This window comes from Onychostruthus taczanowskii, unplaced genomic scaffold (assembly GCF_017590055.1).
Source record: "Onychostruthus taczanowskii isolate IOZ18803 unplaced genomic scaffold, ASM1759005v1 scaffold142, whole genome shotgun sequence".
NCBI lineage: Eukaryota > Metazoa > Chordata > Aves > Passeriformes > Passeridae > Onychostruthus > Onychostruthus taczanowskii.
In genome coordinates, this window is record NW_024498597.1 from 457,418 (window position 1) to 484,528 (window position 27,111).

At 43.8% G+C, this 27,111-nt stretch overlaps 1 protein-coding gene across 6 annotated transcripts; it reads left to right on the forward strand.

The window, feature by feature from the left end:
- Nucleotides 1-46: 46 nt before the first annotated feature.
- RBL1 (RB transcriptional corepressor like 1) lies at nucleotides 47-24,644 on the forward strand. Of its 6 annotated transcripts, none has more exons than XM_041398221.1 (22): nucleotides 47-194; nucleotides 304-437; nucleotides 1,355-1,555; nucleotides 2,856-2,920; nucleotides 3,012-3,140; nucleotides 3,243-3,403; nucleotides 4,150-4,199; nucleotides 5,846-6,029; nucleotides 7,466-7,632; nucleotides 9,574-9,686; nucleotides 10,223-10,326; nucleotides 10,872-11,009; nucleotides 12,569-12,733; nucleotides 12,905-13,040; nucleotides 15,031-15,297; nucleotides 17,389-17,567; nucleotides 19,437-19,613; nucleotides 21,006-21,077; nucleotides 21,261-21,345; nucleotides 23,134-23,300; nucleotides 23,712-23,876; nucleotides 24,119-24,644. In XM_041398221.1, the coding sequence occupies exons 1-22, from the start codon at nucleotides 63-65 to the stop codon at nucleotides 24,287-24,289; spliced, it is 3,162 nt and encodes a 1,053-aa protein (XP_041254155.1). In that variant the 5' UTR covers nucleotides 47-62; the 3' UTR covers nucleotides 24,290-24,644. The 6 variants fall into 6 exon arrangements, with proteins under 6 accessions (XP_041254155.1, XP_041254156.1, XP_041254157.1 ...); XM_041398222.1 differs by having other exon boundaries at nucleotides 17,443-17,567; XM_041398225.1 differs by lacking the exon at nucleotides 47-194 and adding an exon at nucleotides 622-993 and having other exon boundaries at nucleotides 302-437.
- Nucleotides 24,645-27,111: the final 2,467 nt, after the last annotated feature.

A 27,111-nucleotide genomic window follows, 5' to 3' on the forward strand; every position in this document is an offset into this window, starting at 1 on the left:
CAAGTAGTCTGACATGGAAGCGGCCCCGCCCTTCCGGCGGTTTTGGCGCGCGCTCCGCCGCCATGGCCCGCCCGGGGGCCGCCGATCCTGGCGCCGCCGTGGAGCGGCTCTGCCGGGAGCTCAACCTGGACGTGGCGAGCGCGGCCGAGGCGCTGCGCGACTTCACGGCGCTGCGGGGCACCTACAGCCTGGAGGTGAGCGGGGCCGGGTGGGGCCGGGCGGGCGGGGGCGGGCGCCGTCCCGCCCCGGCCGAGCCCGTGGGGCGCGGCGCTGCCCCGGTGACCGCGGCGCCCGTGCCCGCAGGGCGAAGCGCTGCACTGGTTGGCCTGCGCGCTCTACGTCGCCTGCCGCCGGAGCCGCGTGCCCACCGTGGGGAGCAGCCCGATGGAGGGGAACGGCGTCTCCCTGACCCGCATCCTGCGCTCCGCACGCCTCAGGTGAGCGCCCCGCCCGCCGGGCCGGGCCCTGCGGGGGCCGAGTGCCGAGACCTGCCCTGCCCGAGCCGCTGGGCCAGGCCGCTCCTTCCCTCCCAGCGCTGCCAGCCACGGCGGGGTTAGAGCAGTCAATCCGCTGCTATTACAGATGGAAATTAGATGCAAATACATAATTTCCAACTTCAAGCCTTTAGGAAACCGCCAGTGTCGGACCGGCAGCTGCTCTGCACGCGCCAGTTGTTTCTTTCCGTAGTTAATTTTACCACAAACATCTCGGCGCGTGCCATCCCGGTACAACGAGTGTCTGACTCAGGATTCAGGCCAAATCCCGACGGAGTGCTGGCAGCCGCTGGTTTTTCTGGGAGCACAGCACTGGTGATCACAGAGCTCACCTTCTGCACGGCCCCGGCAGCAGGTGCCCTGTCGCTGTGGTTCTGACCTGCGGACGCGGAGCCCGGCATGTTGCTCTTGCTCGTTCCATTTAAAGACGCCGCTCCCCGCTGAGCTGCTGGAGGTGTTGTCAGTTATTTACATCCCCATCTGACAGGTGTTTGTGCAGGTAACTTTGACAGGCATCGACTCTTTGTTTTGTTGCCTGTCTTACCTCCCCCTCAGCACACACAGAGCTGTGCCTGCACTTTGCTGTCCACCACTGCCCTGCTCTGCACAGCTGTGCTGGCAGCCTTCACATCAGGTTAATGTTCCTGTGCCTTAAAGAGGGTCAAGGAGAAACCCCAGAGTGCTAAAAGACAAAAAGCTGGTAACATACAGTTTGGGAATCTTATCAAAATAAATTGTAAACCCACATAGTAATAATGTCCACCTTTAAAGGAGCAAATACGTTGCATTTTGGCTTTTAGATATTTTAGAAAGGAAGTTAGTTAAAGCTCAAAACAGACTTTTCTTTTTTTTCTTTTAAGTTTAATTCAGTTTTTTAGCAAAATGAAGAAGTGGATGGACATGTCAAACCTTCCCCAGGAATTCCGAGAGCGAGTTGAGAGGCTGGAGAGAAATTTTGAAGTGTCAACCGTGATTTTCAAAAAGTTTGAACCAATATTTTTTGATATATTTCAAAACCCTTATGAAGAAAGCTCCAAACCCCATCGAAGCAGGAAGCAGAGGTATTTTTTAGATTTGATGTGACTTTTCCGTGGAAAGAGTTATACCCAGTATAAGTTTATGAAAATCAGTTTCCAGGGTGCTGGGGTGTGTTTGACTCTTAAGTGCAGGCAGCGGTCAGCTCAGCTGGGCTTCAACACAGCTGCTGCAGCACAGGAGCTCCCACACTGAGAACGGCAGGGTGGGGTGGGGAGAGGTACCACGAGTGTGAGTCAGCTCCAAGGTGCAGTGAGATCAACACTTCAGATGTTCAGCAGAAGTAGCTGCAGGAGCACAGGAGTGTTTTGTCTCGGCGCAGTGCTGGCAGGGGGTTGGTGTCACGCTGAGATCCCTCTGCTCGGGGGCTGTCACATCCCTGTGACGCTGCTGGCTGTCTGCCATGGTTGCCAGATGAGTGGAAACACCAAATGGGACGAAGTTACAGCTGATGTGCTTATTTTTATGACAAATTTGGGAACGTGTGGTGTCATCTTCAAGACACACATGGAATGTCTGCCTTATTGAAAGGAGTTCGTCCATACTCCCTGCAAGAATATGTGGCTGAGACAGCTTTGTAGTGAGATTGTAACCTTGGGGATGAGGGAGCCAGGCTGTGGGTCTGCAAGCTGTTTTTGTCAGTTCATGTGGGTTCTCTGGATTTGAGGGGGGATAGTTGTTCTGGTGCAGTGCTCCAGTGTAGCTGCACATCCACAGTGGAGTGCAGGGGGAGGCGCTCTGTCGGGTGCCCTGTTGGTGTTCCTTTCTCAGAGCAGTGTTGGTTGGTGTCACTGCAGCTTTGGGTGCTCTGTGGGTTGAGTCATGTCTTCCTTGGTCTTCCAGCTCCATGGCCTTGGATAGTTCTGCTCCAAACAGGAGTCAGCAGCTGAGCTGTAGTACAAGCTATAATTGCCTGTTCTAAAGGAATGGCTGATGCTTTAGTAAAATATTTTGGAAAAGCCATCACTGGAATATATATAGCCTTTGTCACCTCCCCACCTGTGGCTGTAGGGTGGTTCTGTGTGAGGTGTGACACCAGCAGAATATTGTAGCAGGGTCAGAGGCCAGAGGCAGCCTTTGGCTTGGGAAGAGGTTTGGGAAGTTGTGGATGTGTGCAGGACACTGGAGCCAGGTCAGGCATCTTCTGTCAGGCAGTGAGAGCTGAACTCAGCACACGTGGCTTAGACTGTGCCTTAGTATGGAATTAAGACAGCAGCTCCAGCTGTTGTTTTGAGCAGGGAAATGGAATGAAATTTGAACTGTAGAACAAGATTTGGCTTCCTGGAACTGAAGAGTAACTTCTCCCCCTATTTTTCTTGTTGACAGGCGTGTGCCATGCAGTGTCAAAGATCTCTTCAACTTCTGCTGGACTCTCTTTGTGTACACTAAGGGTAGGCTGCTTGCTTTGCCTGCATGGTTTGTATACATTCCCAGCTGTGAACTTCTGTTGTGTTGCTTGACGTGATGTGCTGTCTCTTAAAGGTAATTTCCGTATGATTGGAGATGATTTAGTAAATTCCTATCATTTACTTCTGTGCTGCTTGGACCTGATTTTTGCCAATGCCCTTCTGTGTCCAAACAGAAGAGATTTGCTAAATCCATCATTTAAAGGTATGGTGGGGATAGATTATTTGCAATCAACTGTGCTTTGTTCTCTTGGCTCATTTGAAATGAAGTTGAAGGTTGGTTGTCTTCTCCCCTCCTGGTTCCCAGGCTTACCAGTGGAGTTCCACACTCTGGAGATGGAAGCCGCCGAGGATCCTCCCTGCATCATTGCCATGCTCTGTGAGCTGCACGACGGGCTCCTTGTGGAAGCAAAAGGCATAAAGGAGCACTACTTCAAACCATACATTGCAAAGCTGTTTGATAGAAAGGTACGTCTTGTGAGCTTTATGAGCACTTGGTGGTGCTCTGTGGTGGTCTCTAGATCATTTAAATCCTGCAGGTTCCACAAGGGAGAGCAAAGGAACTCGTTAATGAGCAAAGGAACTCAGGCTGGCTCAGGTTTTCTTTGTATTTTAGCAGGAGCAGAATTCCCTCACACTTTCAATGCTGTGTGCTGTAAGGTCTCTATTTCAGCTTTTTATGTCAGTGAAGAATCTTTCCTTTCTTGACAGTGTGAAACTGAATCATGAAGGATGATGTTTTCTGCAGGCAAAAAAAGTGATCTCCTTGTGAAATAATTGTATGGGATGTCTGTCAGTGGAGTGTGGGTCCTGCTGCTTTTCTTGAAGCTGAACAGAATGCTTTGGAAGGAGAGGTTGAGGTTGCAGATGTACAAATTGTCCTGTTTAGTTCTGATCCTGGAAATGTTTTCCAAGCTCTGTGGAAGCTTCTTTGTAGTTTTTCATCGAGCCAGTCCCTAAGCCAGCAGTGAGCAGATGTGGCATTGCAGGGCTGGCTCTGAGCAGTGAATTTGTCTGGAGCTTGGATCCCTTGGGCTTTGTGCTCTGTCTTGGTAAGGGCACTGTAGCCCTTTGGTCTAGGCCAAAAAAAAAAAAAAAAAAGGGTCCAGTTCTGCACCTAAATCTCATTTTCTTTTTGACTAAGACCATCGTGCTGTCACACTTGAGACAGTTTTGATTTTATTATCTAAGATACTTCTGCTTTTTGTTCTTAGATCTTAAAAGGAGATTGTCTGTTGGATCTTTGCAACTTTACAGAAAATAGGTAAGTTACTGCTTTTGTTCTCAATCAGAGGGCTTGGTTCATGTCTAAAGCACAGGCCTTTGTGTACTGAATCTCAGTTTTCCTGTTCCTTTGTCTTTCCATATCTAATGGGTTTTGATTATTTGACCACCAAAGCTGCTCTCTGGCTGAAACACTTTCTGGATCAGAGGTGTGGCCAATGTCAGAGGTTCAAACTGCAGTTTTTTTCTTGATATCAGGTTTTTTGGTGCTTGCTCTGATTTTCTGGCAACTGTAATCTTTGAATAATGTAATGCAAGCTAAAACCTTGGCTCTGAAGGTTACAGATGTGTTTCTATACACCTATTATTCCCAAGTAGGGAAATCCCTAAATTTATTTCTCTGAGTGTATAAATCTGTGGATACTGCAGATGGACTCGAAAGAAAAGGAACCAACAATTGCAAAACCACAAAAAAGAGGTGAACAGTTTCTGTGGCAGGCAAATGTAGTTGTTTCAGAAACTGTGAATTCACTCCACAGTGAATGCAAACTATAAAAAATCTTTGTCAATTTTTTTTGCCTTTTGCAAAAATGCCTATTAATTTGTTTCTGTCTTTTATTTGTGAGCTTTTAACTTGTTGGTTTGCTTTGGGAATTTTGATCAAAGACTCAATTGTTTTAACAATGTAGATAACACCTCAATTTAGATATAAACTCATTGATCGTTGGACATTGAATTTCTCCTAGTATTTCTACTTTAAGATTAATAGTGTTCCTGTTACTTCCTGGCCCTCAATAACACTGTCACATGCAGTGATACAGTAGTCCCTGTTCTTTTGCAAGTAGTCTGACATCTCAAAGACTCTTGTCAGCATCTCTGGGTTGTTTTTTGGTTTTTTTTGTCCAGATTTCCACAGACCTTTATGTTTTCCTAAAAGACGTGGGGCAGACCTGTGATACAGTCAGGTTTCCTGTGGGATCACAGAGCTGCTTGTGTCATGAATACATTGTTATATTCCATTATTATACATGCTGGAACTGCATTCCTGGCCCAGCTGCAGGCAGGATTATTGGTGCAAACCACTTCTGATTTTCATCCAGAAGTTCCATTTTGCTTCCAAGTATATCTTTAAAGCCTTGCAACCTCGGTGGGATTAAGCATGCCTTTTTTTCTAATTAGGTTTGCTGGAATAAAGAAAATGAAGGATTTGTTTGGTATCACATGTCAGTGGTGATTTTAGCAATAAAACCCAGGCAGGTAACTCCTCACACTTCCCCTCCTCTGCACCATTAGGAAAATTTCGGGCCACAGAGTGGCAAACCCAGAAATGCAGTGGAGCAAGCTGGGTGCAGTTCTCCCTGGTGCATACATTAACCTCTGACCAGCTGAGCACTCCAGATTGCTTTATTCACAACTGGCATGAAAGCAAAGTTGGTTTTTCCCTCTTCTTACTGAGATCCAAGTGCTGGTGGAAGAGTGATTCCTGCAGTGATGCTGGAGAGGTTTTGGGTCCACAGGCAGGCAGTGATGACCAGAGGCAGGTTGCTCAGGGAGGTGTGAGCAGCACTGCTGTCCAGAGCATGAAACTCTGACCCTGTTGGTTTGGGCTGTACCTGAGCTCCTGGGGCACCTTCTTTGTTTCTTCAGCAGTTAAACCTCTGTATAAAACCTGGGCTTCTCTTTCAGCAAAGCACTGAATAAAGAGTATGAAGAGTATGTTCTGACTGTGGGTGACTTTGATGAGAGAATTTTCCTGGGAGCTGATGCTGAAGAAGAAATTGGCACTCGAAAATTCTCTGCAGATGTGCCAGGAGAAAAAACGACAGCAAGAGCTCACATGGAGTGTCATCTGCAGCAGCATTTTGAAAAGGTGATTCATTTAACATGGCAAGCTCCCTTGGAGATCTCCTTCAAGTTTTCTCACCCTTGTACACTCTTTGCATCATTGAGGTGACTTGAAATTTCTTCTTCCTGAGGGGAAGATGGTGAACACAGCCTTCAATGCTGTCGTGCTATAAGGAGAAAAGATGGTATCTTTTTTCCTGTGGGATTTTTAAAATAACTATTCCTTAAACAGAATGGGTGCACTTTCATGTGTATAGTTCAGTTTTGCCCAAGGAAAATAAGTGATTAATACCCAGATATGTAGGTCTTAGTTTTGATCAAGCTTCATTTAGACCCCATAATCACCAGAAAACCTTGACACTGAATTAGTTTTCCCACTGTTTCATTTCTTAGGCAAGGAAAAGTCAGCTTTCCTACTCTTCTGTGAAAAGTAAGATTCACACATAAGCCTCAACAAAGTCTCTCTTCATTACAAAAAGTAGCCTATAAACAGAGTTAATGTTTTACTGTATTTAAAAATGTAAAATGTATTCAATGAAGTTGACATGCAGGAAAACAGTTGCTTGATGACTTTTTAATCTTGGATAAGAGGGAAAAATAGTATTGGTTGTGTGAAAGAACCATATGCTGTTTGATTTACATGTCAGTTAAAAAATAAGAATTCTTATTCTGAGATGCTGGTGCAAGTATAAATGAATCATATGTCATAGCTTTTTCTCCCAAATATAAGTGTATTCTATGGTCAGGAACATTAAAGATGGGAGTTAGAAAGGGTTTTATTAATTCTGAGCTTCAGTTTCTGTAGTATAACATTACTGTTTGTGCATAATGACTGCAGGCTTCACCTTTTCTCACTATTTGCCTTCTATCTTCAGAATGTTGTCAGTTCAGATAATTAAATCCAAAAACTTTATTGTATCACTTTCAGAGAGCAGGATAGAAATAGGTAAGTGCTGTCCACACTGCTCCATCTGCTCAGTGCCACTTCATCCTTTGGATGTTGGCTGAAGGGAGGCCCATTTCCCAAGGAATGTTGTCCTGTGAACCTCTTCTGGACAGCTCTGCCACCCATTCTTTGTGTCAGCCAGCTAGTGCAGTCAGGGACTGAGAATGGAAGCATGTGCTTCCTCTTCCTTGCCCTGTATTTTCAATGTTCAAATGAGCCTAAAAATTTACAGGTTTAAAGATTTCAGGTCTTGTTTTACTGTGTTTTAGTTGTAAAGTCCCTTTGAGTTAATTTTTGTCTGCTTGAAGATTTGTTATATTTTCTATTTATGGAGTCCTGAGAAAACTTTGGCTCATTTTTAATCACTTCTGAGCTCACAGGTGAAGCCTTCACGTGGTTCTGCTAGTGGTGTAATTTTAATCTTTGAAGGAATTTTGCAGGAGATGCTCATTTGGAAGGTAATTGAAACTGTTTTGTTGGCTGATTTCTATTTATTATTTTTCTCTGTCTGACAGAAAAGGTCATTTGCACCTTCAACTCCACTGACTGGCAGGAGATACCTGCGGGAAAAGGAAACTGCCATCACTCCTGTGGCTTCAGCCACACAGAGCGTGAGCCGTTTGCAGAGCATGGTGGCTGGGTTGAAAAATGCACCCAGTGAACAACTTACAGCTATTTTTGAGTGAGTATGTCCACTTCAGCTGCTTTCTTTGGCACAGAAACTCATCTTTTGGCTTTTTTTTTGAGGGGGGGGGGGGGGGGGGAGCAGAATATTTTGGTCTGTGTTTCTGTATTATTTCTTGTTGAAGGATCTTCTGTTTTCTCAATGATCTCATCTGGAGAAGGATGGCTGCACACACACCCCCCCATCTGACTTGTCACCACCATTGTGTTAATGGAGCTTCAGCTGATGGTGATTTGTCTGTCTGCTTGAAAGCCAAATGCCTTTTATGTTTGTTTACAAATTCAACAAGTACAATCAATTAAAAGATGTGGTAACCATATTGGCAGAGGTTTTGGAGAAGGGTTTGTTCAGGTGAACAAGCTGCAGTCTTCGCCCTCAGGTGGGAAGATAAAACTTAGAGCACCTGCAGGCTGCCCACACTGCTGCAAGGGATGTTGGTGTTAGCCCATGGCACAAGGGTGAGCCTGGCAGTGAGCCTGGTCTGTCAGTGCTGACCTGGAACAGCAGCAGCCATGTTTCCCACTGGGGATGTTCAGGTGGCTGTTCCCTGAGCACACTTCAGATTACTGCCTTCCTTCCTGAGCACAGCTCGTAAGAAGCAGTAATTGAGTAGTAAATACCTGTAAAGATGCTTAGTGTTTGCCTAATATCTTTCCAAGTGAAGGTCCTGCTGTGTCACAGTGTAAGGTTTCCAGATGTATTTTTACAAATCAGAATGGACATTTAGTATTAGCAATGATTTTTGACTATTTCAATTCTTTTATCACCTATCTGTATGCCTCCAGTTTTTGCTGGATGCCTAGCAGCTTACTGGGGTTGGTTCTGAGTAAATCAAAGTTCTTTTTAAAGTAACCATCATAAGTAGGTGAAAAATATTACTTACTGTTCTCATCTTTGGAGTTACGTATATTTGAAAGTTTTGCTAGCCCTAGTTCCTAAAAGTTTACAGCTGTGCTCTGTGGGATGCATTTGGTTTGAATGTTTCTTTGATTGTTTTTATAAGGACTGATACTATTTATACTCTACAATTAAGACATTAACGTGTCTGTAATCTCTAATAAAACATGTGTTTGTTCCAAATGATAAACCAGACTGTCAAGAAAGAGGTAAATATTAAAATGGGAACAAGAATTGAATAAACCTTTGGCAAGAGCTGTGATGAGTACTTTGCTCATCCTGGATGTGAGTTCAGCAAGCACTTGGGTACACATACTGTGTCCCTGGAAGATGTGGAGAAACTATAGTTTGGACTGTGTAATGTTCTATGCTTTTCAGTATTTTCTTTTTCAACTTAAAATTCCATGGAAAAGCTTTGAAGTTAATTAGAAGGCTTTGTTCAAAGAGAAGCCTTAGCTGATTTTAGTTCTAGCTTTTCTGAGTAATTCAGTGTCTTAATTTGACACCAGCCATGGCCACTGTCCTCTAAAACAGAGTTGCTGGACAATTCAGAAAGAGCATCTCCAGCCAGAGATACTGTGGCCCTTTTTTATGGCAGTGACAGTGTGGAGTTCATCAGTTCTCCCAGTCTTGGCAGGAAATGGGAAGGTGCTGCTGCCTCTTCCCTCCAAGCTTTTCAGTGCTGCCTCAAGCAGCCTGGCCTCTGTGGTGTCATGGGTGCCTTTGGTTGGTTGGCTGTTGTATCCTCACTCCTGGCAGGTTCATCTTTCTCCTCACTGCTGCTGTGGTTCTTGCTTTCTCCTGATCTTTGTTCAAGATCTGCATATCCTCCCTGGCCCTTTTAGGAAGAGAGGACACAATACTTGTGTATGTTTTATGTTTTCCTCTGTCTGTGTAATACAGGTTCTTGCTCATGAGGAATGCTTGGTGTAATTGGCTTATCTTTTTATTTTGGTTTTATGGTTGTTGTTTCTTGACATTTATTTTTTTAAACTGGATATCAATTTATATAAACAAGGCTTTCTTTGCCTTTGGCTTCAGGTCTTGTGCCCGCAGCCCCTTGGAAAGCATCATGAGCAGAGTGAAGGAGATTGGTGAGACATTCTGTTGCTGCTACACTCAGTCAACAGATGAGCAGCCAGGATCTCACATAGGTATGGACTGAAAGGCATGGGGTGTTCAAAAATACTAAACCAGAGCAGACAGAATGCATACCTGTACTGTTTCCTGTATTTAATATAGTGGAGATGGTTTTATCCCAGGATACACCCAAGCAGAAAACTGCTGCTGTCAAGCAGCACTGTAAAGAATAAAAATTTCTGGCAGAGTAAATCCAAGGCTGCAGTTCAAACTGGGATAACCAAGAAATCATGGAAAAGCAACTCTTAACAAGTGTAAACTTGCATTCTTGTTAGCTTTATAATTTAAAGGAAAATGAAAGCAAATAGGAAAATTGTTATTGCAAAATTATATCACAAGAAATATTACAATAAATAATCCTTTAAAATGTTTATGGAATTTCATGCTGTACCTGGAACTAGTGGATTTCTGAACTTTTCTATTTGTTTGCAAAGTATGTGTGTACTTACATGAACTATTGTTTTGGTGACAACAGGTGCTGGTCAGTTTAGTCTTAACCCTGTTTGTGCCAGTGGTATTTGACTTAATCTCTGTTGATTTTTAATTTCAGATTTTGCTGTAAACAGATTAAAACTGGCAGAGATCTTGTACTATAAAATCTTGGAGACTATAATGGTGCAAGAAACACGGAGACTGCATGGGAAGGATCTGACTGTAAGTAAAGAGCCAGTGAAAAACTAGAACGCTTTTTGTAGCTGTTTCTTGGAGTTTGTCTTCAGGCAGTTCCAGAACAAAGCACTGTAAAGCACTCTGTGTATGTTGTTAATATTAAAAAGGGAAAATACATGGGAGCTGCCAAAATGTATTTTCTTCTGTTATTTAAACCAGTATAACTATCAAACTAAACATTTGAAGTTGTGTTGCCTTCTAGAATTACCACTTTATGGGCAGATAACTCTTTTTTATTTTCTTTACCCAATGAACAGTACCAATACTTCATGTTAGACAGCACTGCATTTGCTTTGCTTTATGATGCACAGCAAGGAGGCCAGTTCATTTGTCCATAGCATGCAAAATGTGATAGTTTTGGTGTTGTTACTGTACTTCTGGTCTCCTCAACTTCCCTGTAAAAAGGAGGTTGTGGATGGGAGAAGAAGCCAGCTTTTTTCCAACAATAAGCTGTGTAGTGTTAGTGCCACGAAATTCCAACTTGAGTTTCCCAAATGTGAGGCCAGTGCCGTTTTGTGTGCTCTCTCCAGGCTCTCCTGGAACAGGATCTCTTTCACCGCTCCCTCCTGGCGTGCTGCTTGGAGATTGTGCTCTTCGCTTACAGCTCCCCTCGCACCTTCCCCTGGATCATTGAAGTTCTGGACCTCAGGCCATTCTATTTCTATAAGGTAAATAAACCCTGCCTTAGGACAGGATCTGTATTAAAAATGGCATGTTGCTGGATGGAGAGGCACAGAGGATGGTGCTCTTCCTCCCTGGGGGAGTCAGGTAAGACAAGGGCTGATACTGAGTGTGCATTAGCCTATTCTGAACGCTGCCTGTCCTGAAATGTAGTACTTGGAAGGTGTAATGCCAGAGCTGAAGCTGAAATATAAAGAAAAAAACCCATTTTGTAAATTGTACTGACCTGTATCATACTGCCAATCAACTTTTACTAGACTAAAGCCTTCAAGCATATATTTTGTTGATATTTATATTTATTGACTACAGTGTAGTTCTAAAATAGCAGATACAGATCTGAAATGTTGCCTTTGGCTGCTGCTACTTATCACAGGCTTGCTTTGCTAAGTTTGGGGGCTCTTCCTTTATGTAACAGAACATAGATTATCTTTTCCAGGGTTTTCTCTGGTTTTGGTCTTCATTTAACTACATTTTCCCCACTTCCAATGTAACTTGAGTTTTAACTACTTCAATCCTTTTATCACCTATCCATATGCTTCCAGTTTTTGCTGGATGCCTAGCAGCTTACTGGGGTTAGTTCTCAATAAATCAAGTAGTTCTCTTTAGATGACAGCGACCAAAAAATGGAGGCCTTTGAGAAAGCTGGTTCATTATCTGTCCTTCCTTTTTCCTTTACTCCTCATCTGTAGGGCAGTTCTGGAGCTGTAACAAATCAGTCAATATTGCTGTGGCTGTTGGTAGCCTCCATCAAAACTGGTACACATCCAACTTTATGGAACAGATTCATGTTTATTTGAATTTTCTCAGCTATTTAGTATATATTCTTGCAGCACTTTTATTTGGACAAAAATTGCCATTGCAGAGGTCTCACACAAGAAAGACTTGTAACATTTGTAACTGTGTTCTCTGGGTATAGCTTCTGTAGCAGGAATAACCAAACATATCCATAGGTTTTCCAGGGAACTTTTGTGGCATTTCCATCTTTGGAGCTTTAGCAAAACAGGCTGAAAGCTCCTCTTATAGGGGTAACACAGGGGGGATCTTGTGTTGGAGTAAGATACTGCAGTCAGCTCTGTTCAGCCCCCATTTGTCCTTGTTAAGGGTTCTGAGTGCTTCTTGAATGAAACTTTAAAGCAGTGGTTTTCATCTGCTCACGTTATGGGCTGCTTGTTTGCAAGAGCTGAGCTGCTGGGCTGTCACATCCCCACATCCCCTTCTGAGCAGCTGTACCTGATTGCATCTGCAGGTCAGTGCTGCCTGTGCCCAGGGCTTTCACTTGTGCACGGTTAGCAGTGGTGAGAGGCCCTAAAATCCCCTGGACTGGGTTGTTCTGCACTAGTGGCATGTCTGCTGTCCTCTTCCAGCCCCCAGGCTGCTTTGGGAAAGGGGCTTAAACGAAGAGGGTTGGGGAAGATGAAGATGTGAGGAAGAGGCTGGAGCACTCTGTGTCAATGTTTTGAACAGGAGCCTGAAAAAAATAACAGTTAGATGGTGTTAAACATGAGCAGTGTGACATCACTCTGTGTGTCTGTGTCATTGCCATCAGGTTATTGAAGTGCTGATTCGCTCTGAGGAAGGACTTTCCAGAGACATGGTGAAGCACCTCAACAGCATTGAGGAGCAGATTCTGGAGAGTCTGGCCTGGACACGGAACTCAGCGCTGTGGAATGCCCTCGAGGCCTCAGAAAACAAAGTCCCAACCTGTGAAGAAGTATGTGATCTCATTCCTTCTACTAGGAAATTCATGGTTTTTTCCTCACTTGTTTTTTATTCAGAAAACTGTTCAAATGATATTATTATTGCAGAAGACCTTCTATTAATAGATTGTCACAAAGAAGGGAAATTAATTTATTATCTTGTACTGACATTTCTTTTTCCTCAGGTAATATTTCCCAGTAATTTTGAGGCCAGCAATGGAGGAAGTGGGTTTGGACACTTGCCCATGATGCCATTATCTCCCATAATTCATCCTCGAGTGAAAGAGGTTCGGACAGATCTTGGTGGGAGTTTAAGACGAGGTAAGTTTAAGGTTTCTGATATTATTTGAATGTGTGGATTTGGGGAAGAGGATTACAGTTCTTTGTAATTGGAAAAAGCATCCTTGAATCTGAATTCAGAGTTTGGAATTGTGAAGTTTATTTGATGAAGAGTAGGTTTAGATGCACTCAGTCAAACCAGTGCTGTGACTAACTGGCAGCAGACAGTGCTCAGAGAGTGCTTCCATTCTGGACTGGAGCAGATTTTGCTGCTGGCTTGATGCCAGGGTGACCTTACTCTGAGATGGGTTGTCATCAATCACATATTGTCCATCGATGTTCACATTTTTCCAGGTTTTTTTTTTTTTTTTTTTTTGCTTTCCCTTAGTTTATGGTCAGTGAGTTTGACTGGATTTTAGGTAACTTTTTTTTTTTTTTTAGTTATAATGACAGAGCTACACTTACTCCTGCTTCCTACAGAACTGTTTCTGTGCAGGGGTGGAGGATGATGCTTTGCCTACAGTGTTCTGTCCTCTGAAGCTGCTCTTTGCAGATTCCTGCATCTCACACACAGCTGTCTCCTGACAGTGAGGGTGCAGAAGCAGCACCAGCACTGCTGTTTCCTTTGCATGCTTCTCTGGTTAGGAATTGCTGCTTTTGTTGTATCCCAGGCATGGTGCATGTGTTCTTGCACATGCTCCATGAACTGGTGGGTTGTGTAATGCTGTCTCTCCTTCGGTGTTTGTCTGGCAGCAAACAAGGCTGTTTGGTGTTTTTCTTAAATACTCCTTAGGGAAGGAGATGTAGAAGCAGTTTCTGTGTTAGGGTTCGCTGATTGGAGAGGGTGTCTTACATATGAGGAAGGCTGTGTGAGACACAGCTTTGTATGTGAGAATCTGGTGCTGGAGGCTTCTCCTAAATTCACTTGGGAGGATGGTGGGGATAGGAAATGTCTATTTGTCTTTGGTACCAAGAGAACCATCTTGGCAGAGTTAGAAGTAAGGTCTCCTGTGGAAGGTCAGACAGCTGCAGACGCTGAGCTGGGTGGCACTGCCAACCTCCTGGCCCTGGTGCAGGGGAAGCCATGGGAGAGGTAAACTCAAGGCAAAATCAAAAGTGAAGACATCACGTCTGGTCACTCTGTCTGCTCTAAGGAGAGAAGATGTAACAAGGACATTGCTGGTGCAAAAGAATATAACAGGGACCTGATTCATGGAAAGATTGTGTTGCTGCAGGAGCAGAGGCAGAGGGATCTGAGTGTAAAATTTTGTACAGAATGTAGAGAGCTATAAGTGCTGGTGACTAGTGTAATAATTGGGCTTTGCTTGCACAGCATGGTCCGTGTTTCTTCATCCCTACAGTCTCCAATCAATCTTACCTGGCCAGTTATTCAGACAATTTCTGATTGGTGGGAAATAGGAAATTCTTGTCACTGTTATTGTCACAGACTGCAGCAGAAATGCAAAAAGCCTGTGAACAGAAGCTGGTACATTAGTGCTGTGTACTTCAGGCTTATTACTGGAGCAAATGTTTGAAAGCAACAGAAAAGCCTGAGAGGAACTGGCGTTATGTGAAGGTGGAGTCAGCTTACTGGGGGCAGTTTAGGGAGAGTTTGAAAGCCAGAACATAGGGAAGAGATCATGTCCAAGGAGTGTGGTCAGGGTTCCTGTAGAGGAGTGTGTTCACAGGAGTAGCACTTCCAAATATTCCTGACTGCTAGACTGACTGCAGTAAGTACCTGTGATGCCGTGTGTTCCTCAGTCTCTGTGGATCAGAGTGGCTGCTCAGCTTCCATGTGACACCTCATGGCAGAACTGCGCTGTCTGGGGTGACTGCAAAACTAAAAAAGTCAGACTGCAGATCTTGTTCTTGTCACCTCAGAACAGTGAACTCTGAGAGCAGGCCTGAGCTGTAAGTGATCTCTGCTGGTGTTATTCGAAGGTATCCTTTCACCTTCTCTGCAAAAGTGTTTCCATTAAGCTGCTGCTGTTAAGGTTTTGTTGGGTTTCTTTTTTCTTCCTTGACATGCCAGACATGCAGCCATTGTCTCCAATCTCCGTGCATGAGCGCTACAGTTCTCCTACAGCTGGAAGCGCTAAGAGAAGGCTCTTTGGAGATGACAGCCCCAAAGAAATGCAGATGGAAAAAATCTTAACAAAAGGAACCAAGCTGACAATTGCTCCAGCATCAAGCACTGGTGCTGAAAACGTGTCATCATCTCCTGCCCAGACAATGCTGACTATGACAACCACTACAGTACCAGGAAAAGCAGGACAGAAGGTCACTATCCCACTGCATGGTAGGAATTCCTGCTGTTTTTCTCCTTTACTAGGATGTTTTCTTTAGTCTTATGTTATGCTTAGACCAACCATGCATCTTGAAAGTGTATTGCTTTTTCTTTCTGAAAAAACAGTTACTTTGTCATCAACAGCTGTCCTGGTTTGAAGGACAGGTGTCTGCCAAGAAAGGCAGGAACCTCCCTTGGAAAGCAGAATATGACCCCCTTCCCTCTGAATTATTACAACTTTGAAATTGCAGGGCTTTCAGCCAAAGGTATGAGAGCAGGAACAGCGGTTCCTTGCCAGCGTGTGTGTGTATAACACGGCAGACAAACGGCAGCCCCGGCACAGCGAGGAGCAGCCGCAGAGCCCCAGGGCCGCCTTCTCCCGCTGCAGGCGCCTTCCCCTGCCCTGCAGTTCCGGGCGCAGCCAGCAGGGGCGCTGCTGGCTCCCGCCGGGCGGGGCGGGCGATGATTCCCCCGCGGCTGCAGGGGGCGCTGTGGCGCGAGCTCGGCCCCCTCTGCACACGGCACTGGCGGGCGGCCGGCGGGAGGGAGGGAGAAGGGGCTTCCTGTGGAGCCCTCAGGGACAGCCGGAGCCGCTGCACCTCCGCACGGCGACACGGACTGCAGCAGAACCTTGGAAGCAGCTGGAACGGCAGAGGCGAGCTCATCCCGGAGTAATAAATGAGATGTAGCAGAACCTGCTGAGCTGCAGCCCCTGCGGGGCGTCCCGGCAGGCAGGGGTACGGGGCTGCAGCATGGCGCAAACTCAGAGCGGCAGCAGAGGAACGGCGGGGGCGGGCGGGGTCTCCTCTGCAGCAGCAGCCTCGCACAGCCGGGGAGATGTGCCCTCCAGGAGCGGCTGGGGGTCGGGGTCCCGGTCTGTTCCCCTGAGGCACCCGAACGGGTGGCGGGGGTCCTTTCCGATGGGGCAGGGCGGCAGTGAGGTCCCGGTTCGGTGGCTGCTCTCATGAGCAGACGCTCACTTGCGGCACAAGCAGGGCAGGGCTGGGCGCAGCGAACTCCCGCCCTGAGCAGCAGCTCCTCCGAACCCAGCAGCGAGAGGGCAGGAGCCGAGCCCAGCCTCTCGCTACCCGGCGAAAATTTCGAGGTGTCTTTTGCCTTCCAAAGAGAAAACCCCCAGGTAAAGACAGTAGCCAGCCGAACCCTTCCCCATCCTTACCCTGAGCCGTGGCAACTTCTTTTGTCTCTTTAGTTTTTGTTTCTTAGAAATGTATGGGAGAAAATTCCCTTAGAGAAAACAAAAGGAGCAATCCTAAGCTCCAACAGCCACAAAAAAGGTTAAGTTTATATTAACAGCACATCCCTAGAGACATCTGATCCCTGGCAAGCACACTGAGGATTTCTCCTCTTGAAAAGATCACGTTTGTGCTCCTTCCAGCTACACCTCATACACTAAGCAGTATTTCGGTTTTCAGCTCCGTTAATGATTTACTGCAGTTTGTCTTCATCTGGTCTGTTAAAATCTCAAAAGGCTCTGGAACTTGTCGATAAGAGTTATGTGCTAACATTAGCAAAATACTGTGAGACTTCTGTTTTGTGGAAGTTGGGTGATAATTGGATATTTCTGGAAATGACACATGAGCAATGAGTTTATAGCCGTTTCTTAATTTAAAAATTGGGTCTATAGTTAAAAATTAAAATAAAAATTCTACACTACTCATGTTTAAGGACATTTTCAGCAAAATAATTTGATCACTGAGGAAACTAAGGATGACTGTATAGGATATGCTGCCAGTTTTGCAGAATAAGAATTTAAAAAAAAAAAAAAGAATGCCCACCTTCCCCGAATAGAATGGAAGACCAAGTTCAGAAATTGTGATTGCTTGTAAACTTTGTAGTTTAAGACTACCTTTAGAAAAGATCATTCACATTCTCCTTTTAAACTTTACCAGAAATGTGATTTTTACATTCTGAAATGTCATTTTTATTTCTGAAGACTCTGAGGGACAGAGTGTTTTCAGACTGTAGTACAGAGGATGAGATGTCTTCAGTACCAAATGTTCATAAATGAGTTTGATTTGCCGTTTGACTCTGCAGCACGAAGAGAGCAACCAGTTTATTTCTGGCTGTGTGTATCCTCTCCAGGTATTGCAAATGACGTGGGTGGAATCACCTTGATCCCCATTTCGATTAATTTAGGCCAGCCATGTAAGGTGGAGGCTCAGGCTCCCTGTCACCCTCCTGGGAAGCAAGCCCAAGAAGCGCAGCTGCCAGCGGCCAGCAGACCGAAGCGAACGGGCTCCTTGGCGCTGTTCTACAGGAAGGTGAGGGCCCGCTCAGCAGGGCTGCTCTTGTGCTGCTCGTGGCCGTGCTGGAGCTGCCGGCGCCTTCGGTCTTCCTGTGCCTTGAGCTTGGCACGTGCAGTTCTTACGTGCCTTGATCCCTGGGCGCCCCCGGTCTTCCTGTGCCTTGAGCTTGGCACGTGCAGTTCTTACGTGCCTTGAAGAAGATGTTGAGTGTTGCAGAGAGTCCAGTTTTCTCCTTTCCAGCCATGAGATTTTTTTTTTTCTTTTTCATTAGGAGCTTCTATAAATAAATATCAAAGGCATACTTTACTTCAGATTTTACTTCTCGTGGCTGTTTTGATTGCCCCCACATTTGCAAGTGTTAGACAGATCTGACATGAGAGGATTTTCCTGTGTCTCGCTCATTCAAAGCTGCACTGCTGTGGATCCAGCATCTGGAGATGCTCCTTTGCCACTTTTAAGTCTGCCCAGCAGTGCTGATCTGGCTGGGCTAGGGACTCAGAAAGCAGTGATGAATAACACAGTAGCTTAAGGTTTCTAGAAAGAATGAGTTTGAAATCATGCAGGATTTAAAGATTAAGTTAAGAACTGGGTGTCCTTCAGAGAAACTTCAGATGACTTACTTATAATTGCTTTAATTTTCAGTGTGAATTTTGTGAAGGGTCTTTGGAGGAAGCAGGGTAACTTGGTCTAGGTGACTACAAAGAATATATGCCTAAATTAGTCTCTCTCAAAAATATTAGTAGATTTTTTTGCTGTTATTTTCTTACTAGGTAAGTTATTTTCAGAGGTTTTCCCCTCTGAGGGTATCTGTATAGATACAATAGAACTTCAGAAGTTCTACCATGAGCAGTCTTTAAGATACATCTTAATACAAAAAATAATTTCTGGAAACACTTGTAAGTCACATCCTTTGTCTGAACTATGGGTTCTTTAATTTTGCCAGTGACAGGCGGTTTCTCTGAGGAAGGATTAAGAATTGATCAGCCACCTGCCAGTTGGGAATGTTGCATTTTGGAAGTTTTACTCTCAGCTGGGGAGAACTTCAGGTGTAGCTGTGTCTTTGACTAATCATGTCATAGGCAGCATAATTCCTCTTAGTTATGAAGAACTAAAACCTTGACTTATATTTATTTTCAAATTCTGACCTTCCATTTACAGTGATCATTGTACTCACAATGATAATTTTCCCCTCCTTTCCTTTCTTGCTCCTGTTCAGTTGAGCAAGTGAAAATGACACTACCCCTTCCTGCTTTCCAGCATAAAGAAAGTGCCTAATTAGTTAGTGAGGGATATGCTATAGAAGCTATAGACATAATGTTTTTAGGTGCATTTTCTGCAAGTGTTAGAGATTCAACAGTTCAAGAGTGGATAGCTTAGTTTTTGAATCCCAAAATTCCAGCATGATTTTGGTTGGAAAGGACCTAAAATGATTCCACCCCCTGCCATGGGCAGGGGCACTTTCAGCTAGACCACACCCCATCCAGTCTGGCCTTGAACCCTCCAGGAATGGAGCAACAGCAGCTTCTCTGGGCACCCTGTGCCGGGGCTGCACCACCCTCACAGGGAGAGTTGCCTTCCAGTATCCCATCTAACTCTGCCTCTGGCAGTGGGAAGCCATTGGCACTCCAAGCCTTGTTCCAAGTCCCTCTCCAGCTCTCCTGGAGCCCCCTTAGGCAGCGGAAGAGGCTCTAAGGCCTCTCTGAGCCTTTTCTTCTCCGGGCTGAACAGCTCCCACCCTCCCGGATCTCTCATGGGAGAGGTGTTCCTCCCCTCCAATCATCTTTGTGGCCCTTACAGAATGTCTCTGCTTTGATGTCTTTTATTTCTGCAGGCCAGGACAAGCTTGTTTGGCTTCACTCTTTACTGTGTGTCTTTTCCTTCCAGGTGTATCATCTGGCAAGCGTGCGCTTGCGTGACCTGTGCTTAAAACTGGATGTTTCCAATGACTTGCGCAGGAAGATATGGACATGTTTTGAATTCACATTGGTTCATTGTGCTGATCTTATGAAAGACAGGCATTTGGACCAGCTCCTTCTCTGTGCTTTTTACATCATGGCAAAGGTAACATGTAGTTTTAAGAAATTCATGGAATTTTATGTTCGATTTTGTGTTCAAAATATCAGGTGTGTTCAGCATTTACAGTCTGACTGATTCATACGTGTCATACTACTGGAGGGAGGGGGAAGGTCCTTTCAAGAAGTGGATGAAGTCTCAGTATGCTTTTTTCCTTGTTTTGCATATCTTAGCTCGCTGGCTTGTTGATGGAAATTTTTGACAGAGTTTTTCTTCTCTTCTCGAGTGCGTTCACAGTAGCACTGCTTGACACAGACAAAGCACTGTGTGGTCTTATTGCCCTGTATTTGTTTTCTGCCCCATTTGTCATCTTGACAATCTGTCCATCTGAACTAAAAATTCCATTACAATTACAGAATTAGGCAGGTGCATAAATTTGCAGGAACAAATTTATGTAAGGTGGTTTCTATTCCCAAAAAATCCTTTTGGCTTTTGACGATTCAGGCTGAGGAATTGAGGTGGTTCCTATTGTACTTCATTTCTTATTTCATTTGCCGGCTTTAATTTAAGGTGGTGTTAAATTGGATTTTGAAACTGGACTATTGGTTTGACTAAAACTTGAGCTGATGGTTACAGTGTCCATCAAGCCTAATTCAGACACAAAATTCAGGAGGCTAGATTATCTTTTCTTGAGGGCAAATGAAGAGGAGCACTGTGTGGAGGGAAACTGATGTGTAAATTGTGACTACCTGTGCTCTTAACTGCAGCATGGGTTAGGCTCACCTGATGTCAACACTGATAGCAAAAGCCATTTAATAGTCAGTGCTCTGTATTTTATCCATTTGTAATTTGTCCATTGTTTTGGGGTTTTTTATAATACAGGCTTTTGAATGCTGTCTCCAGTGCAGTGTGAGACCTGGCAGCTTAGCCAGAGACCTTGATGCATTGTCTCTTGGCTCCTACTACAAAAACTGTTGCTTTGTCTGCTCTTAAAATTACACATGTATGGCTGAAAAACAAAGCGCTTTAAGAAATGAGCTATTTTGAAATAAAAAAGCAAAGTGAAATTGCATGTGTGTACCTGCCTAATGTCTTGTTCAGGATTTCCCCACTTTCTGTTTAGAAAAGTTAGGGATCCAGTTTCCAAATTCACAAAACACATTTTTGACTTAATATTTCCTTTCTTTAATTTTAAGTGTCACTGGAAGAAAAGTCTGGAAAGGAGTAATGCCTAAGCATCATGAGCAACAAAAACTTTAGTGGCTAAGAAACAAGGAATTCCTGAACAAGAAAAATCTTGGTTGTTTCATGCTCTCATCACTAGAGATAATTTTTTTTATTATGTATTCATAGTAATGCTCCTCACAAAGTTACATACTGGACCTAAGCAGCCCGGCCTTCATGCTTGCACTTGGTCTTCAACAGCCTTTTCTTTTCCAGGTAACCAAAGAGGAAAGAACTTTTCAGGACATCATGAAGAGTTACAGAAATCAGCCACAGGCAAACAGCCATGTAAGTCCATAGCACTGGCTTTACTTTCTGTGAAGCTCAGTAGTGGCTTTTGAAGTTTTTATGCTTATAAGAGAAGTCAAATCCTCTGCAGTGTAATACTTGTTCCTGTTCAGTTGGATTTCATCTGGTCTCCTGACTTCCTTGCTTTCCTTGACAAGAGTGTTTTTCCCTGGTGTCTTGTAGGTTTATAGGAGTGTCTTGTTGAGAAGTACTTCTGATGAGGGTCCATTGGACAAAAATGCAAACCCAGATATGGAAATGACAGAAGGTGAGTACAGCAAAGGAATCTGCTCTTTTCAGTAACATACTTGGGGCTTTTAAAGAACTGGACTGTCACATAATAAGAAGTGGAACAAGTTTCACAGTTTTAAGTGTATTAAAGAAAAATAAATATATTGTTGAAAAAGAAACCATCTTGTAAGTAGTTCTCCTTTGTATTAGGTATGGAAAATACACTTCCTAGTTGGAAAGAATGTTTAATTTCATTTACTTAAATTTAGTTGCTCAGGGTGGAAGTATTTTATTAGTGTCAGTGATATTGTAGTTCTCCCTGGATGGCATCACTGATAACAAAGAAGAATGAAGATAAACAGTACCTGCAATATTATGGTGGGTTTTTTTTTAATATTGTCTATTCTGAAGACTGCAGTGGGAAGAACTTGTTTCAGAAAACAAAAATCCAGAACCACCATTTTCTTACATTCAGGTTTCCTTTAAATAGGTAATGCTTAAAAATGCTAACTCTCCAGAACCACCCACCATTTTCTTACATTCAGGTTTCCTTTAAATAGGTAATGCTTTCTTTGCTCTGCTTTAGAGAAGAAAAGGGCTAAGAGTAGTATTTGAGAAAAGCATGGAACTGTGCCATGCCTGTTTTGAGTGACATGTCAGGAAAGTGAGAGATCACAAGCCCATGTATGAACCCATGGGCAGAGCAGATCATACAGGAACCATGAGCTGATCTGTAGCCAGGACACACATGGAATTTAGTTTGTTCTTTGTGGCAAATTCCCTCTGGGTGGGATTCATTTGCCTTAATGAATATTAGAGCCATTTTTAAAGGCCTGTTGAGGATTCCATCAGGGTCATGGAAGCTACTGATCTCCTCTAAATCATGTCTGACACCTCCACAGTTATTGGATGACTTGGAGTATCTGAAGGGACACTGGGCTCTGGTATTTTGTCAGACAAATATAAGTGGTTACAAAGTTCTTCAGTGGCTTTTCCTAGCAGACTTTCTTCAGTTTATGGACTCGTGTCTCCTTTACACAGTGTTAACTCCAGGTCTTTTGACGGCAGTTCACAGGAGCTGTGCTTGTGCTGTGAGAGAAGGAAGGCAGATGGACAAAGGAGTCACTTGTGGGTGTCAGCTGGAGCTTTGGATGTTTGTCTCAGTGCATGGATTGCCAGAGACTTTGTGTGCTGCTCTGTTTTACTTGGCAGACAGCAGAATGCAGGAGACATGGCAGGTTGTATTCAGTAGCACTTCAGCTGAATTAGGGGAGAGCAGGCATCAACAGAAATGCACTTGCTGTGTGACTGCAGCTTTTCCCACTTAACAGAACATGCCTGAAGAAATGCTGTCCCAACTTCCTTGGTGCAGACCTAAGTTGAGCACCAAGTTTTTCTTTGCTAGCTGGTCACGAGAGACTTTCAGAGAAGCCAAAGTTGGGAGCTGTCAGACTGCTTAAAACTTAGTTTTAAGACCAAGTAATGGTTTTGTACCACTCCCCACACTCCCCAAAATAAACATGGAAGAAGGGGTCAGTTGTGCTACATTTTCTTGCTACAGCTATTTCCAAGTTTGGAATAAAGGTTGATACTGGCCTTTTTGACATAACCCACAAGCCTGCTGACAGCAAATGGTAGCTCCTCCTGATGTTCATAACCACCTGCAGCACATCCTTCTCCTGGTTCAAGCACATTTCTTGAATTCCTGTCATTGACTGGTCAATTTATGGACAAGTTCTTGCCAGCTGGACATCATAAGTTCAGCCCTGAAGTGCCTGGTTTGCCAATGCTGTAGTTTTGAAATATGAAGCTCTCTTATTGTTAGACTCATCTGTGAAAGCTGGCAGCTCCTTGGGACGATCCGCAGCAGAGAATTCAAGTGGGTCACAAACAGAGGAGAGAGGAGATCTTATTAAATTTTACAACGCAGTCTACGTAGGAAGAGTAAAGTCATTTGCACTGAAGTATGACATCACAAACCAGGATCATGTGGTAAGTAAAGTATTTTGGAATTAATACTCACAGAGCCATTTTTCCAGGCAGTTAAATGTATGTCAATAACTTTGTCTTGTCACCTGGTGTGGATCAGGTCAGATAACTGGAGGTAATGGTATGAGCACTTGCTTTTAACAACCTTTCAGGAGGACAAATGTAGATGCTGCTGCGTTTGCAAACCCATTTCCAACTTCTCTACATCAATGCAATTCCTGTTTGCTCAAATGCCTGTGGACTGTCTGTTAAGGCATCTGGTGGATTAATTCTGTTGCTTGGTCGTTACTTGATCTGTTGTTTCACTGTCACGAGACGAAACATTCTAAAGAAGACATGGAAGTGCAATAATCTCTTGTTCCCGCTCTCAGGATCTCTGGTTGAGCTGCTGTGCAGATGTGTCCTCTCTTGCAGGTGGAGGCGCCGGCGCTGTCGCCGTTCCCCAGCATCCGGCAGCAGCCGGCGTCTCCGCGGCGCATCTCGCAGCAGCACTCGGTGTACGTGTCGCCGCACAAGAACGGCGCCTGCCTCACGCCTCGAACCGCTCTGCTCTACAAGTTCAACGGCAGCCCTTCCAAGGTAGAGACAAAACAAGGCTGAAGGTGCTTGAGAAAGGGTTAACTCTTCGAAATGCGATGTGGTCTAGTGCAGTTCTGATGTGTTATAACGAATAGTCTCTTACTTTGCGCTGAAAGGTAGAATTCTCTGTGTGGACTCCGTCACTCGGAGCTGCAGGATGACCTGTTTTTCTCTGGTATTTCAGACATAGAGCAAGTTTGAAACGGAGTCAGAGTAACTTGTTATTTTTGTCTTGATCGCAGAGTTTGAAGGACATCAACAATATGATAAAACAAGGTGAACACAGGAGTAAGAAGCGAGCAATAACAATTGACAGTGACACCGAATCCCCCTCAAAGCGACTCTGCCAGGAAAATGATGATGTTCTACTCAAACGTCTGCAGGATGTTGTCAGTGAAAGAGCAAATCACTAAAAAACTTCTGCTTTCTCTGGGATCTCTAAGTTACAGAGCTGGATACAGCTGCTGTGCTATTTATTCCTTGGTTTTGTATATAGACAACTGTCAAGTTCCTTCAACACTGAACTTTCACCTGACTTCCACAGGACGCAAAAAGAGTTTTGTAGGAAATGCCAGTCATCTTCGTGCCCAAAGACCAGACTGTGCTATAATTTACTCTGAGCTGTTTTAGCAAAAGAGTGTTCTGTGAAAGCCATATTGGATGTTCTCAAGCCTCATTTGCAGCAGCATGAATTCTGAGTGTAACTCAGCTTGTAATACCAGTTTTATTATTAGCATAAGAGTGATAAAGAAATTAGTGAAATCAGTGAAATTTCCCAGAGCAAGTTTGAAACGGAGTCAGTAACTCGTTATTTTTGTCTTGATCGCAGAGTTTGAAGGACATCAACAATATGATAAAACAAGGTGAACACAGGAGTAAGAAGCGAGCAATAACAATTGACAGTGACACCGAATCCCCCTCAAAGCGACTCTGCCAGGAAAATGATGATGTTCTACTCAAACGTCTGCAGGATGTTGTCAGTGAAAGAGCAAATCACTAAAAAACTTCTGCTTTCTCTGGGATCTCTAAGTTACAGAGCTGGATACAGCTGCTGTGCTATTTATTCCTTGGTTTTGTATATAGACAACTGTCAAGTTCCTTCAACACTGAACTTTCACCTGACTTCCACAGGACGCAAAAAGAGTTTTGTAGGAAATGCCAGTCATCTTCGTGCCCAAAGACCAGACTGTGCTATAATTTACTCTGAGCTGTTTTAGCAAAAGAGTGTTCTGTGAAAGCCATATTGGATGTTCTCAAGCCTCATTTGCAGCAGCATGAATTCTGAGTGTAACTCAGCTTGTAATACCAGTTTTATTATTAGCATAAGAGTGATAAAGAAATTAGTGAAATCAGTGAAATTTCCTCAAGCTTTTGGCATTTAGAGAAGAAACTTGCAAAGTGCCTTATTTGAAAAGAATACGGAATTTTATGCGTTATTTTACTGTGAAGTAACTGGAGGGAGAAGAAATTAATTATTTAGCCTCAGGAAGAGCTGAGTAGTTTTGAACAGTCCGAGCTTCTGTTAAAGCATAGGTTGTGACATGTATCTGACAGCTTTTGCAGTAACAAAGGCAATAATCTAAAAGTACAAATAGTGGTGACTTAGGTTGGACTCTGGTAAAGCACTGAGATACAGTTCTGTGAGCCTGAATTCCCTTTCTCTTGAGCCAGTGGTGCTCCATGTTGGAAGCCACAGAGCAGCCTGCCCTAGATGCTGTTTGTACGGATGGCAGCTCACCCATGAGGAAATACAGCTGAAATCTGCAGCTGGGGTTTGGCCATCTCAAAGCTATTCTAATGCACAAATTCATTTAACAAATTGAATGTCTTGTTTTTTCCTGAAGACCTGTAGCCTCTTGTGTAGTATCTACACTGATGTAAGCCCATCACATAAGGGGGTGTGTATGTGTGAGGTTTTTTAGCTGTTGAAGGCTTGGGTTCACTGGAAGAGTAGAAATTCCAGCATCCAATTCTTGTGACTGACTTTTTAATGCTGAGGATTTGGTAGGGTCCATTTTACCAAAATGGAGAAAAGTCAGGGTTTACTCATTACTGTAAATCAGTAGTTTGATCTTATTTTATAATTGTATTTAAGGTTAGAGCCATAGAGAAACTTCTCAGCACTGTAATTTTCAGTTTCTGTATAACTGAACTGAAAGAAAAAAAAGAACAATTACATGGAACTTACTTGAGGGGCTCTGTTCCCTTCACTGGCTGGGTGGGTTAGTATGTGCTGTGAGATCCACAGCTCTAGGGGAGAACACTGCCATGATTTTGAGCAGTCTCAGCTAATGAATCTAGCCAGCAGTGATGAAGGAGAAATTGATTACTAAGTGTAGGTGTGCAGGGACACTACTCAGCAAGGAGTAGAAAGTTTACAAACTTGGTTTTGAGTCATTAACTACTTGAATATTTGATTTTTTAATTTTTTTTTTTTACTTTTTTACGTTCAAAAAAAGGTGCTTGCCCATGGAGAGCTGCAGTATGAGGAAATGGCCATGCAGTGGGATAGTTTCATGTAGATGTTTAATTTTATTCAAGTTTTCATGTTTGTCTTCAGATTTTGAGATAAAAAGTGAAGGATTGCAGCCTTTCTGCAATAGGATAGGAAATTTATGGTTAGACATTACAGCATCAGTCTTTCCATGGTATTGTATGATGAGAGTTCAGTTGACATGGTTTTAATTCAATATCATGTGCAAATCTCCTGCTGTCTCTGCTCCCCACACTGTCACTGCCTTCTCTGACAGTAGACAACTGATGGAGCCAAAATCCTTATTAACTGTTGTTATGTGTAGTGTTTCTTCATTAGGAAAATTAATGTACTACAACTGGATGCAGTTCAGAATTCTTCACCTTTCTAGGTGACCTAAAAATTATTTTGGGCTTGTTGAACAGCTAAAACAATAGCTTACATGGAATTTTTGTAACGGTTTCAAAGTGCCTTCACATGTAAATCTGTATTTTATAATAAACAACTAAAAAGCATTTTAACCTGTATTTCCTGTTGGTTTGGTGTGCCAGTTCATTAAACAATGCCTTCAATCTGCATTTTCTGTAATATCAAAGACCTTCATCATTTTTATGCTCCTTCAGACTTTTTTTCTGTTAGAATTCATGACATTTCATGTGTTTCATCTGAAGTTTCCTCCAGAGGTTTCTTTACTGTGTTTGTACTTCAGTCAGATGTGGATTTTGGGAGAAGGTAATATATTGCATGAAGTGACCAAAAAGC

Bases quoted from the DNA above. Each gene is read 5' to 3' on its own strand.
- RBL1 (XM_041398221.1), top strand. From the start codon at position 63: ATGGCCCGCCCGGGGGCCGCCGATCCTGGCGCCGCCGTGGAGCGGCTC. The intron at 7,633-9,573 runs GTGAGTATGTCC...CTTTGGCTTCAG, and splicing joins CAACTTACAGCTATTTTTGA to GTCTTGTGCCCGCAGCCCCT. The intron at 17,568-19,436 runs GTGAGGGCCCGC...TTTTCCTTCCAG, and splicing joins TGGCGCTGTTCTACAGGAAG to GTGTATCATCTGGCAAGCGT.